Here is a 13,901-nt window from a genome sequence, read left to right as displayed (position 1 = left end):
GGCATGGTTACACGTGGCCTGCTGTTATGAGGCCGGTTGAACGCACTGCCAAATTCTCTAAAATGGAGGCGGCTTATGGTAAAGAAATTAACATTTAATTCTCTGGCAACTGTTCAGGTGGACGGACATTCCTGCAGTCAGCATGTCAATTGCACGCTCCCTCAACTTGTGGCATTGAGTAGTGACAAAACAGCACAATTTAGAGTGGCCTTTTATTGTCCACAGCCCAAGGTGCACCTGTGTAATGATCAGGCTGTTTAATCAGCTTCTTGATGTGCCACACCTGTCAGGTGGATGGATTATCTTGGCAAAGAAGAAATGCTCACTAACAGGGACGTAAACAAATTTGTGCACAATTTGAGAGAACATTTCAGCTCTGGCACTTTCCAGCTACACCCTCAACCCCTCACCTGTCTCTGTCACGGGGTTTTCTATCAAAGCCCCTGGACTTGTCCTCTTCCAGCTGCCTCTGGAGTTTCTCCTCCACCTCCCGCTCCTTGGCTGCAGTGTCCACGGGCTTGGCTGCTCCGAAGATGGAGGCACGGCCGGAGCTGGGGGCAGTCGCTGGAGCAGCTGGGGCAGCTCCCCCACCACCGCTGCGGGCCTGCTCCTCCTCCTTGGGCGTGCTGCGTGGCTTCAGGACCAGCTTGGGTCTCTGGGTGGGACCACCTGGGTGTGGAGGGAAGTATGTAACAGTGGATATGGGTTATAAGGATGACATATTTTGCATTAATTTAATCTTTATTTGAACCTTGAATACATCATCACCAAGGGAGACCTGTTCATTTTATATAATACAAAACTACTCTGTAATTAAAAGGGGGACCTAGGCAGGGGACCTGAGGGGAGGATGGTGTCAGCAGGGGTAAGAGGATGGACATGTGGTTGATATCATACAGAATATAATGGAATAAGCAAAATAATATTGAATGTAATTTGAGGGTCAATTACCCTCACCACCTCTCTCCTCGCGCCTCTCATATCGGTCCTCTCGGTCCCCGCCGTAGCGATCCCGATCCCCGTAGCGGCCACCACCACCCCCGTCATCATCACGGCGGTAGCCACTGCCAAAGGCACGTCGCCCGCCATCATCCCGGTCCCTGCGGGAGCCAAAGGCTGTGGTGGAGTAGAGGGAGTACAAGGGCCAAGAATTTACAAGCTGTTCACAGAACAAAAAAAATACAGCTGCCACACTTGAGAAACGCATAGATTTTAGCACCAGCAACCACAGTCAGATCAATGTAACTGTAGGACCTAAACTTTGCTACTCAGCATGGTGTGTCGGTTTGAGAGAAAGTATAAATGCTGAACTATTTATACTAGTGGAAATGACAGAATGTCACGACGGCAGGGGAGCTGTAAGTCACAAAGTGAGAACACCCTTCAGATAGAAAATCTTCATGATTTATCAGCGGCAATTTTTTTTAGCATACATCAAGACATTCCGATTTTCAAAAACGCACTGTCGGGAAGTGCCATTAGTCAGTTTTCCTGTGAGAATTAGTCCTAAGCAAGGCAAAGAGCAAAAAAAAGAGCATATGGATTGACATTCATAATCATTCAGGAGAATTGATGGACTGATGACAATCTGACAGAGGAGGATCTGGATAACAAAGTGAAGCTTATTCTAGAGTGTCGATGATATGCGTTGAGTTTTGAGCAGTGGTTTCACCTCCGCTCTCACCTCCCCGGTCGTCATAGCGGTCTCTGCCGCCGAAGCCGCGGTCTCTGCCGCCGTCCCGGTCGCCGCCAAATCCGCGGTCCCGGTCGCCGCCAAATCCGCGGTCCCGGTCGCCGCCAAATCCGCGGTCCCGGTCGCCGCCAAATCCGCGGTCATTGTCCCGTCTCGGCCCGTCACGGTCTCCATAGCGGTCGCGTGACCCTGAGGGGGACAGAAAGAAAATTGCCTGCCTGTTGATATCTAAGCCTGCCTGCCTGTTGAGATCTAAGCAATGCTAAGAAAAAGTTACAGAACGTACGCAGTTCTTGTCATAAGGTTGAAGATAAGAACTTGAACTGTATGGACAGTCTAAAACATGACCATGCATGCTTAACATTTCAGATAAATAGTGTAGCACGTAGCCTTGAGACAAAGGACATTAAGAGGTCCGCCCTAGCCTCATTTGCGACACTGTGCCTTTTCTCTCCTTCCTTGGTGTACCCGTGCTTACATGCTTGCAAGAGCCAAGCCGTGAGGCTCCGCCCTCTCAATTTTAGCAGGGTGCTTTAAAAAGGGATGTGTGCATGCTGAGTCCACTTTGAGCTTAGAGGGAGTGACTCTCACCGAAAGCGGATTCCTCTCTCTTTGGGGGTCCGTCATCAGCGTCAGCAGTGGGCCGGGCCCTCCAGTCGTCACTGTCTGTCTTGTCGGGGCCCCCCATGTCTCCCATACGGCCCATCCTGTCCCGTCCTCCCATCTGGCCATTATCTCTCCCCTCTGGCCATAGGAGGTTAGGTATAAAATGAGAAGATAAAGAATGAAAAGCCAACACACTGTAAATGCCCCCAGGTGCTTTATTTCTGTACGACATTAGAAAACGATTTTTTGTAGCTCTTGCACTTCAGTGTTTTTTGCCCCGGCATTACATTTTATGAGAAATGTGGGATGTGCATCAACTGTTCTCCTGACACATATGACTGGTTTCCTGGAAGCAGAATAAGCCTAGTCCTGGACTAAAAGCACTTGTAATATTCTCCATTAGCTTTATAGCCCAGGACTAGGCTTAATTTGTGCCCAGGAAACCACCCCATAATATCTAAAGCTGGATTTAAACTCCTGTAGATGTACTCCAGAGACCCTGCAACATCTCCACAAACTACAGAGATTCCAGAGCATGCTTTAAATTGTAACTTTACGTACGAGTCAATGAAGTCTTGCTACGAGGAACCTTTGTTCCATTCTGTTCCCATAGTACAGTAGAAAGCTAGAATCATGGGTTGTTCATAACTCATGGAAAACAAAGGAAAACGCAGCACACTGCTGCTCATGCGCCCAGGTGATATTTATTTATAGCATTTGGACCCTTAGGTCTTCATCAGGCATCCATACCTAAGGGTCAAAACGTTGTAAATAAATATCACCTGGGCGCATGAGCAGCAGTGTGCTGCATTTCCCTTTCTGTTTTGCATGAGTCTGCCTACAACTCCAGCAACTGGGGAAAGTACCTGGATGTGCCCATGTTCTTCAGATTGTGTGTATAACTCACCCTTGTCGTTGGACTGATCCGCAATATCCACCCGGATCCTGCGATTTCCCAGGTTCTGTTAGGACAGAGGGGCAGGGAACAATCAAGTCATTACCAATAATGTGGCCTAAATTAACAAACTCATCTTTCCATACCTGCATGTTCCAGTGTGATAGCTGGAAACTATTTACCTGTCATTTACATTAAAATGCAATATATTTGTCTTAAACAATTCATTTGATTAACGCATTTACAAAAAGCTCTCGTACTGTTCCTAAATCAACATTTGTTTTTTGTCCCTTGTAGTCAATTACCAAAGTTGAATGGATGTTGATATGGGTTGAAATTATAGAAAATGTCTATGGGATTAATCCCAACTAAGTGAGTGGGTCATCATACATTGCATTGATCAGTGTTCTGATGGATGAAACTCTAGTTAAGACCCTTTGACCATTCCTGCTGCTATTCCTTGCACCCTTTCCTTACCTCCTCATTGAGAGTCAGCGCCCTCAGGAGGGAGTCCACATCATCAAACTCGGCGTAGCCAAAGCCCTTCAGCCTCTCTGGGTTACTGGGCTCCCGTGGCAAGCGCACAGCACTGATCTGAGAACAGAGGGGAGACAGAGCAGTGAGAGTGAGCTGATGGAGAACTTTGCTAGTATGAAGTCAAAATTAGACTGATGAGTGATCGCTGATGCGGACAGTCTCAGAACAGATGAGAAATATTGCAATGATATAACAAGAATGAGTTACTGTATCATGAGATTAATAAAAATGTACTTGAGGGCAATAGGAAAGCTACAAACTCCTTTGCATACATTGGCAGGTCTCCCACATTCAACTTCTCTCCTTAACGTACAGTACTTACATTTCAACAATTATACGAGTCAACTCCTTTAGCAAAATCTATATTTCTGATGCCTCCCATGTTAACATTGAAGATAGTTCAGTATATGGCGCGTGTTTGTGTATGGCGCGTGTTTGTGTAAACAGTTACATTTCAGGCAAGTCACACACATATATATACACACACACACACATATATATATATACACATACACACACATTTTAAACTTCATATTCATATCCTGCACATCTATATCAATATGAAAATTTCCTGTTTCTATTTTTTGTTGTAAAAAAGATAAGATGCATATCGTGTGACTTATAGCAATTATGATTAGGCATTGCCAGCATTGTGGAAACTCCTTCATGACTGTTGGAAAATCATTCCATGTGAAGCTAGTTGAGAGAATGCCAAGAGTGTGCAAAGCGGCAAGGCAAAGGGTGGCTACTTTGAAGAATCTCAAATATATTTTATTTTGACTGGTACTGTATATATAATAAGTTAGTTATTTTATTACACTCATATAGCAGTTAATAGAAACTGAAAACAATGAGCATACAAACATACAGTAGTGTAAAGTACTTGAGTAAAAACACAAAATACTTGTCGTACATTAAAGTATCTGTACTTTACTATTCACATTTGACAACTTTTACTTCACAGCATTCCTCATAAAAATTATACTTCATACGCAAAAATAATCCTGACACCCAAAAGTACAGAACTTAGTACTTAAGGACAGAAAAATTGTCAGATTCACGCACTTATCAATGGAACACCCCTACTGCCTCTGATCTGGCAGACTCACTAAACAAGTTTCATTTGTCAAATATGTCTGATTGTTGGAGCGTGCCCCTGACTATCTGTAAAAAATAAATAAAATAAATGGTGCCGCCTGGTTTGTAAAGTTTATAAAGAATTTGAAAGAAAATGATTTACACTTTTGAAACTTAAGTATATTTTAGCAATTACATTTACTTTTGATACTTAAGTATATTTAAAACCAAATACTTTTAGACTTTCACTTTCCCACCACTGACGAACATGGATAAAAAATCAAATAGAAAGAGTAAAAACAAATTAACTAATAATGTCCTGCGATTTTAAAGTGACTCAATCAATGAGCAGAAATATGAGATTGGTGACCTCGTGTACCATTCAGTTCTAGACTTTCGTAGTCAGTTTGTTTTGGCTGCGGACGTTCCTGCCCGTCAGTGAGGTGGCCAGTCTCTGGATTTAGATTTTAAGAGGCTGACAGCAGTCAGTGCAGAGTTGTATGTCTTTCATGAAACCGAGGTAGGGACAGGTAAAACTGGAGTGTCCTCCTGGGATGGTGCGGCATGCTCTCTTCTGAATATGCTCCAGGTCATCAGACTGGACTGGGTCAGTAAGCTGTGCCAAGCAGGAGGGGCATTCTCTAGGGTGGGGCATATGTAGCGGGTGTACATGTTCACCAGGTCTTCCGGTGGCACATGGAACCTTTTAAGACAGCGAAGGAGAAAAAGTGATATGTTGCTCTTCGTTAGTTTAGTAGCAACCTGCTCACCCCACTATAAGTCCTTCTATAAAATTACCCCTAAAATGTTAACATATTTTAGCAGGTGCTCTTATCCAGAGCAACTTACAGGAGCAATTAGGGTTAAGTGTCTTTGAAGGGAACAGAGCTAGTCGGCTCTGGGATTCGAACCAGCAACATTTCGGTTACTGGCCCAACGCTCTTAAGTGCTAGGCTACCTGTTGTACTGTCTCACACAGATCCTGGCCCTCAATCCAGAGGTGGCATGGGACAGGTGGATTTATTGTTAAGGTTACTGATAGGACCTTGCACTTGGTAGGGTTCAGAGGCATTCTGCTTGCATGAACCCACGTGTCGAATTTGCCAAAAGGGTGTTCAACTCAATATTAAGGTGTTACTAATGTTTTGCACACTCAAAGTATATTTACAGGCTAGACAGGTTGACAGGTTCCAGCTAAGCCGCCTCCTATAGATATAGGCAATGATTAACCTCAGGTGGGTTGAATGTCCTTCAGTTTGACAGGAATGGTAACGGTTGACCGTTAAAAAAAAATCGGTTAGCAGCCGAAAATACATTTGACCGGTCATGCTTATGGTTCTATAGGTACATTTGAATAATTTTGTGGAATTAAATATTTTGTTAATTGTTAAGCAATATCAGCATTTGAGTGCATAGGCTGCATCAACGGTCACACACCACTTTGCAATGTGAGCTTGAAGGAGTATAACTGTTTGAAACCCAAACGTTTAACTTTAAATAATGAGGCATGTATTACTTTGCTTCAAAGTAGCCTAGCCAAAATACAACCACAGAAAGTGGCGGCAATTATTTTATGAAGATACAGAATGTCTCTACTGTTCGATTAGTTTTCGTATCAACTTTCTTTCATTGTCAATAAGCCAAAGGCACAATGCTCATATTAGCAACCCATCCTAGTCATTACAATAAGATCCCCTTCTCTAAGTTTCTAACTGAGATTTGTCTATCACATCTCTAACTGATCGCTTTAAGTGTGCTATTTAGAACAGTGATTTCCCAAATTACTTTTTATTGGCTGCTTCATTACAGGAGTTGCATGTTCAATAATAAACTATAGCCTTTTGACTAAGACGACAGGTTTGCTATTGTTGCATGTTTCCAGCTCTTAATGAAAAATGTCCGTTCTTTGTATACATGCATAGTATTTTCTGTCAGTCACCTCATTTTTTGACCAGTTAATGAGGGGTCGGTTAGTTGGCAGCAAAATTGACCAAAATGTGCATCCCTAACAGGAATACAAACAACTGGTGTATAAATAGCTGTCCACAAGCATCAACACAGTCATTCAGTTTCTCATATCTCCTTCAAAACAGGAAACTTTTCTGCAGCGATCATTGGGGGAGAAATCAAATTAGAATCCTGATAACACTTACTAGATCTGTCATATAATCACAATGACGGCCAAGAAACACACATCACACTATTTCTAGGCACAATTTAGCATCAAGTGTCCTTCCCCTTAATGTTGCTAAGTCAGTTATTGTCAAACTGCACAGCGACCGTCGGTGAAAGTGTTGTTTTTGGCATCATTTGACCGTGTCTGCTACAAGAGAACAGCAACGGCTTCGATTGGTGCCAAGAGGCTCACTGTTGGCAGGTTCAATAGGTGTATAATTCTGAAGATAACGAGGCTGGTCAGCAAAAACTAAGTTCGGTAAAGAGTCTAACAGATTTGTTTTTGATGGAAACCCCTATAATAGTAAATGTTTTACAGTTCCCCTTTCCTATATACTGATAGTAACTGTCAATCAGTACAGATCTACACTGTGTTGAAAATGTAGATCGGTCTACAAAGATCTACATTTTTGGGCTCCCGAGTGGAACAGCGGTCTAAGGCATTGCACCTCAATTAGGGCTGGGCGATGTGGTCAAAATATTATATCATGGTATTTAAAAAAAAATTGGATGGTATTTGACTGTTTGAATAATAGAAGTTCCATATTTGTTTTATGAGTAGTGAGTGATCCTAGGGTGGCAACACACACATTCTAAGTGATTTCAAGGAGTCTTTCATTCTGATTGTTTTATACTGTTCAATTGAAACAAAACAAATTTCGGCACATCTATAATTTCTGCATTTCCGGCACTCAATTGCAGTGGTGGAAAAAGTACAAAATTGTCTTACTTCAGTTAAAGTAAAAGATACGCTAACAGAAAATTACTCAAGTAAAAGTCATCCCACTAAAATACTACTTGGGTAAAAGTCTAAAAGTATTTGGTTTTAATATCCTTAAGTGTCAAAAGTAAATGTAATTGATAAAGTGTACTTGAGTAACAAAAGTGAAAGCATAAATCATTTCAAATTCCTTATATTAAGCAAATCAGATGGCACCATATTTATTTTTTAACGGATAGCCAGGGGCACACTCCAAGACCTAATTTACAAGACCTAATTTACAAACAAAGCATGTGTGTTTAGCGAGTCCTTCAGATCAGAGGCAGTAGATGACCAGGGATGTTCTCTTAACAAGCGTGAATTGGACAACTTTCCTGTCTGCTAAGCATTCAAAAAGTACTTTAGATGTCAGGAAAAATGTATGGAGTAGAAAGTACAGCTCTTACTCAGTGCATTTATTAGCTAGCTAGATAGCTATTAGCAGCTAACATTTAGTGTCTCAAGATTTAGGGCAACTTGCAAAGACTACAAACTAGCTGTTTGCTGATGTAAGAAACACAAACTAATAGTGTCATTATAGAACACTAGTGGATTTATATTAAGAAACAAAGTGAAAACATTGTTGTCAACATTGTTGCATGTGCTGCATTGACCATGCAGACTGAATGCAAGTGGCGTGGTTGAGGAACAAATTGCGCTCGTTGAGTGACAGGGGGCTTGGATAGATTGTGGAAAGTGACATGGAGAGAAAGAGCAGAGAGAGATGACTGAAGTAGTAAAGTGAACTATAAAAAAGTGACATTACACATGGCGTATCACATTCAACAAAACCAAACATTAAAATGCCTGTATAGAAGGTAAAGTAAAAACCCAAACTGGTCTCTGCATCAATACCAGTATATCATAAAATATGTTATACAGCCCTGCCCCAAACTCAATGCAAGAGGCATCGTTACAGTTCCTGGTTCGAATCCGGGCTGTATCACATCCGGCCTTGACTGAGAGTCCCATATGGCAGCGCACAATTGGCCCAGCATCGTCCAGATTTGGCTAGGGTAGGCCGTCATAGTAAATAAGAATGTTCATAACTGACTTGCCTAGTTAAATAAATAAGATATATATAAATAATAATACACAAGTCAAAGTGTGTGGTATCCTTCCCACACCAGAGTCATGTTGAGTCGGCACAACGTAGACATGTCCAGGTAGGAGAGCAAAGCATTTTTTCACTACTTTGTATCTACTGAAAACACAGATTTTGTTAACACAGATGCCGTTCTGACAGGATCTAGTACGTACCGCTAGGCCCCGGAAGAAGTCCATGATAGATTCCTCAGAGACGTCGTAGGGCAGGTTGCCCAGGAAGGCGGTGTAGGGGGGGCTGCGGGGGAGGCGCGACCGGTCCACGTTGGGCTCGCGGGCTGACCGTGGCGCCGTGGGCAGGATGTTGCGATCTATGGCCGGGGCCCGGTAACTGTCCTCCCCTGAGTGCCAGGAGGTAGACACTGAGAGAAAGAGTGGGAGGAGTAAGGAAGAGGGATGTTTTTCCATGGACAGGTGCAATGTTACCAAAAACAGATAGAAATGTACTGTGGAACAAGACATGATTCCCAATGCTACATTTCACTTATCTACATAGTTAGCATTGCACCCTAGTAAATGTGAAACCCTGGTAAGTTTGCATCTTTGGATGAGCCCCATATGAGATCTCATCAAGCGTCTCTCACCATCTCCCTCCACGTCATCCGTCTCGTCGGCCCAGCTGGTGGACTTGGCGTAGCTTGGTTGCGGTGGTGGAGCATTGCCTCCACTCCCATTGTCCTCTGCCAGGAAGTCAGTGAGGGTCAGGGTCTTCCCCTTCTTATTCCCCTTCTTCTTAGCTGGAGAGGAAGAGAGGGAGATCAGTGGGCTGCATGAAACATTGAAGGAAAATGTAATATACAGAGATGAACTGTCCAAAAATGACCACTAGTCCCTAGTTTCCAATCTAAGGGGTCTGGATTAGCATGGTTGCCAGTCTCTTACGTAAGAGATAGAGGGTACATTTGGAAGACATTTTTACTGATGTAATTACGAAGTCATATCCCACTACAAGCGGTCCATTTAACTTGATTTGTAACTACTAGACTCGAGGTAGTGGTTTGCGAGAGATGGATTTATTCATTCCGCCCGCAATTTTTATTACCGCACTCCGCTGGATTTCTGTTCTACTCCCACGCGCAACAGGTCCAAACCTAACCAGTCCTTCAATGTTATTTTAGGCGTATGTGACACAGCTCACTTGCAAGGTATGGTCCAAGCAATTTAGCGCCCTACAAGCAATATCAAAATCCACAAAAATAACCCAAGAAATAGGTTAAATTGCCAGAGATTGTCACGTGTCCCATTATTAGGCTTTCGGTATTACTAGCCGATAATCAAACAGGCTAGACGTAGTTTGAAGAGACGTGCACTTTCTCTTGAGATATGTTGTAGGAGTGAGACTATTTTCAGACAGAGACGAATATGGGAGATAAATATTTATTTCTAGGCAATGTAGTAAACTATAGCCTAATCATATTTAGGACGTAAATTTCCTTGTAAAGATAATGGCCCTGTGCTTTGCCGCCCATGCATAGACTAAGCCTACTAGGGTTGGGCGGTATGCAGATTTTCATAACATCTCTACCATAGTATAGTGGGGGATAAAATAAAATGTTTGGACGTACAAAACAATTTAGGCAACAGGGATCTTGATCCAGGAGGGGATAGAATGTCTCTGCTGTAACCAAGAAGCTTGATATCTAGCCACTTAGGTAGCAAACCAAATGCATAGCTGGAGCTCTGAGCTTGGTATAATTTGACATCTTAGATTTCTTATAATTATCCTTAGTTTATAAGCAGTTTTTATTTTTTAACAGTATTGAAAATCACACTGTCTGTCCCCAGTTTAAGATATAAACAGTATCACCCAAGCCTAGTCTTGAATTGAGACCACACATACACCAGATCTTCACATATGAATACTGAACTTGAAGTAGCAAGAATGTTGAGAGGACAGTAAACACTCTCTTTAGCATATAGGATATAGCCCACCTTTTAGAAGGACGATTTGCAGGCAGAGACAAATAAATGGGCAAACAATATATATAGAAAATGAACAGGCAATACTCGCTCACCATTTTTAGCCTAAGCGTACATTGTGTCTTTTCAATAATCTATTTGTTTGATTGCACCTCGACTCAAGTATGCTGAGCGCCCTCCACTTATTACCATTATTATTCATTTACAGACACTGTAGTAAACTATTGTCTAGTCAATATTTAATAAAAATTCCTTGGAAAGATAACTGCCACGTGATTCTCCGCCAATGCGTAGGCAGCCTACTCTAATTGAGACCACATATACAGACGCACTTGATCTTGCACACCTAATTAGGAGGCAGGTTACTGAACTTAAAGCAGCAAAATCTGACTATGTGAATAATGAAATAAATAGGTGTTCTTAATACAGTAGGCAGGCTAATGCATGCAAAGCAGAAAGACAGCTGTTTTCAAATCATCTGCGAGACAAATATTTTCATCCCAAAATAGTCAGACAGACTGCCCACTCCTAACTGCAGCATGAAAAACGCTGATTGGCTGTTATGATCTCTATTGGGACCAGCAGGTCCTGTTGGCATTCCGCAGGAGTGCAGCCCTCTCTCTACCTCCAGGCAGTCCTGCATTGCGTTGGAAACCAATGAAAGTGTCTATACCGAGCTAGTGGAAATGCCTGAAACTATGATGCATCATTTTCACAAACTGCCATTGACATTCTCTGACGAAGGCAAAACAAGCGCATTGGTTTAGAAAAGGCCTCAATCCGCCCTTTATGCCAACAGCTGCTTGCGAACAAATAGCAATTTCTCACTGTTGTGGAGTGCTCCTGTCCAGCTAGTGGAAATGCCTGTCTAATAGTGACGTGCAGATCATGATAATGAAACAGTGTGTCTGTCTAATAGGTCTTCATAGTGTGTGTGGGGCCAAAGCCAGCAAGATGAGCATTGGCCCCACTGACCCATTCTAAACTGCAGGATGACATTTATTGAGATTAATCTTGCACTGGAGGCAGAGCTGAGAGACTTCCACTAGATTGGCCAGCTGCAAAGTGAAAGCTGGCTACATATTGTAAAAAAATTAATGAAAACAAAAATGTGCTTTTTGGTCTTAATTTAAAGTTAAGGCATAAGGTTAGAGGTGAAACCCCACCTCTTTAAGGAATACCTAGGATAGGATAAAGTAATCCCTCTCACCCCCCCCCCTAAAATATTTAGATGCACTACTGTTCCACTGGATGTCATAAGGTGAATGCACCAATTTGTAAGTCGCTCTGGATAAGAGCGTCTGCTAAATTACTTAAATGTAAATGTAGGTGTGGTTAAGGCCAGCTAGTGATTACCCTGCAGAGCTGCCTCCAGTACTTGAGTCATCCCCATGAATGCCAACCTGCTATAACAGGGAGTGGTCTCTCTCACCGCATATTAACTGCCACTATATTGAAATGCTCTAAAACAAAATTGGGCATCACTGATAAGTGCTTTCAGTTTCTTATTTTCAGCAACAGAGATGTTGGTTGTTTCTTCAAGGGCAACAACACTAGGTGTGTGTGACAGACATTAAATTAGTTGTTGTGACTAAATTGGTTGACTACTGGTTTCAATGAGACCCAGCTCTTCTGATGGAGCAGGTTTGGTCGGTTTGTTTTGGTTTGAAGCGGACTGGGGGAAAACAAAGAGGGCTGGCGGCTTCATTGTGAAAATCCCAGCTGTCAGGGCATTCTTTTCACACTACAGAGCATCACACACACAGCCTGTTTACAATTGGTATCTTGTCAGTGGGTCACACAGTTTTACAATGAATGGTGATGGTACTCGTGCAGTGAGTGACAACAATACCAATAATACACACTGTAGAACAAGCTACAATATTTAATTATCCTAGCAAACAGCGTGTAAGTTAGGCCTAGGTGCAAAGTAGTGCCTTCCACGTGGTGAATCATTAGGAATTACGTGAAACCAAACTGGGGAAATAGCAAATGTAGCCATATTGCCAAAACTAGCTAACATTAACCAAATAATTTCGAAATAACTGGATGGTTCCAAGCTAACTAACGTTAGCGGCCAAAACAGCTTTAGCTACCACTGGTATGTTAGTAAGCTAACGAGCTAGCTAGTTGCTTAGCTAGCCATTGTCATTACATCCACTGGCTTCGTCAGCAAAGGACTGCTTACCAGGAATACTTTAAGGCCTATGCTAGTGGCATGTGGCTGACATCATTAAATACGCCAGCCTGCTAACATTTGAGGGGAGGCCAGCGATAGGACGCGTCCAGCAACTGTCCTGCTTCACCCATCGGTTACCAAATTCCGCACGTGGGAAATTCCTTGAGAACCCCATGCCACTGAACCAGACCCTCCTACAAGAAATGCGCTTGCTTGTCTTAGCGCCACAGTAAATCGTCGACTACCTAGACACAATGTGTCAGTTGCTTATGAATAACACTACAACCTACTAAAATGTCTGATACAATCCAAAGGCACAGCCTACAGTAAACGAAATATCCGTAACATATCACTCAAAGAAAAACACCGGGAAGAAATTATTAAATTCTGAGCAAATAGCTGCCTCGCGAAGCTAACGACGTTAGCTAGCTAGATCCCTTCGCCGGCAGCGGCGTCTTTATCCCTGAGAAACAGTAATTTGATGAAAATATACACATAGGACACCGACACAGATTGACACGACAAGGTGTAGACACTCGTCAAACGATATTTGCTAAATTGTGTCGAGCTAATACCGTCTGAAATCTCCCAACCGACCTAGCTCGTTCACCCACATAAACCTCACCTGGCGCCGCCATGTTGGAGAGCGAGTTCGTACCAGATTCCCGGATGAAGGCGTCAGAGGTTTATAATCGAGAACGCGCATCTGGTCGCGAGCCTCAAACCCCTCCAGCCTTGCCCTCGCTGTCTACTATTTTCTATTAGTAATATTATATTATGGTGTTTAGCTAGAGACCAATTTCAGGCATTTCAAATAGATTTAAATACCTTTTGTATAAAAAAACAAATAGTAGAAGAAAGTAGTATGTATAGTAGTAAAACTGATGTGGTCACAATTTGATATATAGCTAGTTAAAGCATTATGAATGTGATATGTCAAGTATGACTGTATTTA

General features: G+C 42.5%; 1 protein-coding gene and 2 non-coding genes across 8 annotated transcripts in view; all 3 read right to left on the bottom strand.

Moving 5' to 3' along the window:
* LOC115143574 (eukaryotic translation initiation factor 4B-like) overlaps positions 1–13,668 on the bottom strand; it is a 36,031-nt gene extending 22,363 nt beyond the window's left edge. For 4 of the 6 annotated variants that reach the window (XM_029684077.2, XM_029684097.2, XM_029684102.2 and 1 more), the window contains exons 1-9: positions 13,544–13,668; positions 9,432–9,584; positions 9,004–9,209; positions 3,672–3,788; positions 3,207–3,261; positions 2,285–2,437; positions 1,673–1,882; positions 952–1,116; positions 411–669 (exon numbers count right to left, since the gene is read on the bottom strand). In XM_029684077.2, the coding sequence (XP_029539937.1) occupies positions 411–669; positions 952–1,116; positions 1,673–1,882; positions 2,285–2,437; positions 3,207–3,261; positions 3,672–3,788; positions 9,004–9,209; positions 9,432–9,584; positions 13,544–13,652 (1,427 nt within the window). In that variant the 5' untranslated portion in view covers positions 13,653–13,668. The remainder of the gene's footprint in view (positions 1–410; positions 670–951; positions 1,117–1,672; positions 1,883–2,284; positions 2,438–3,206; positions 3,262–3,671; positions 3,789–9,003; positions 9,210–9,431; positions 9,585–13,543) is intronic. The other 2 variants (XM_029684084.2, XM_029684090.2) reach the window with 2 other exon arrangements.
* LOC115146496 (small nucleolar RNA SNORA81) lies at positions 2,068–2,240 on the bottom strand. Its single transcript, XR_003866168.1, has one exon. It is a non-coding gene; the product is annotated as a small nucleolar RNA SNORA81 (small nucleolar RNA).
* Positions 7,034–7,168, bottom strand: LOC115146449 (small nucleolar RNA SNORA16B/SNORA16A family). Its single transcript, XR_003866155.1, has one exon. It is a non-coding gene; the product is annotated as a small nucleolar RNA SNORA16B/SNORA16A family (small nucleolar RNA).
* Positions 13,669–13,901: the final 233 nt, after the last annotated feature.

Source organism: Oncorhynchus nerka, linkage group LG2 (genome assembly GCF_034236695.1).
Source record: "Oncorhynchus nerka isolate Pitt River linkage group LG2, Oner_Uvic_2.0, whole genome shotgun sequence".
Lineage (NCBI taxonomy): Eukaryota > Metazoa > Chordata > Actinopteri > Salmoniformes > Salmonidae > Oncorhynchus > Oncorhynchus nerka.
Note: the sequence above shows the minus strand (reverse complement) of the source record. Positions and strands in the feature narration are given on the sequence as shown.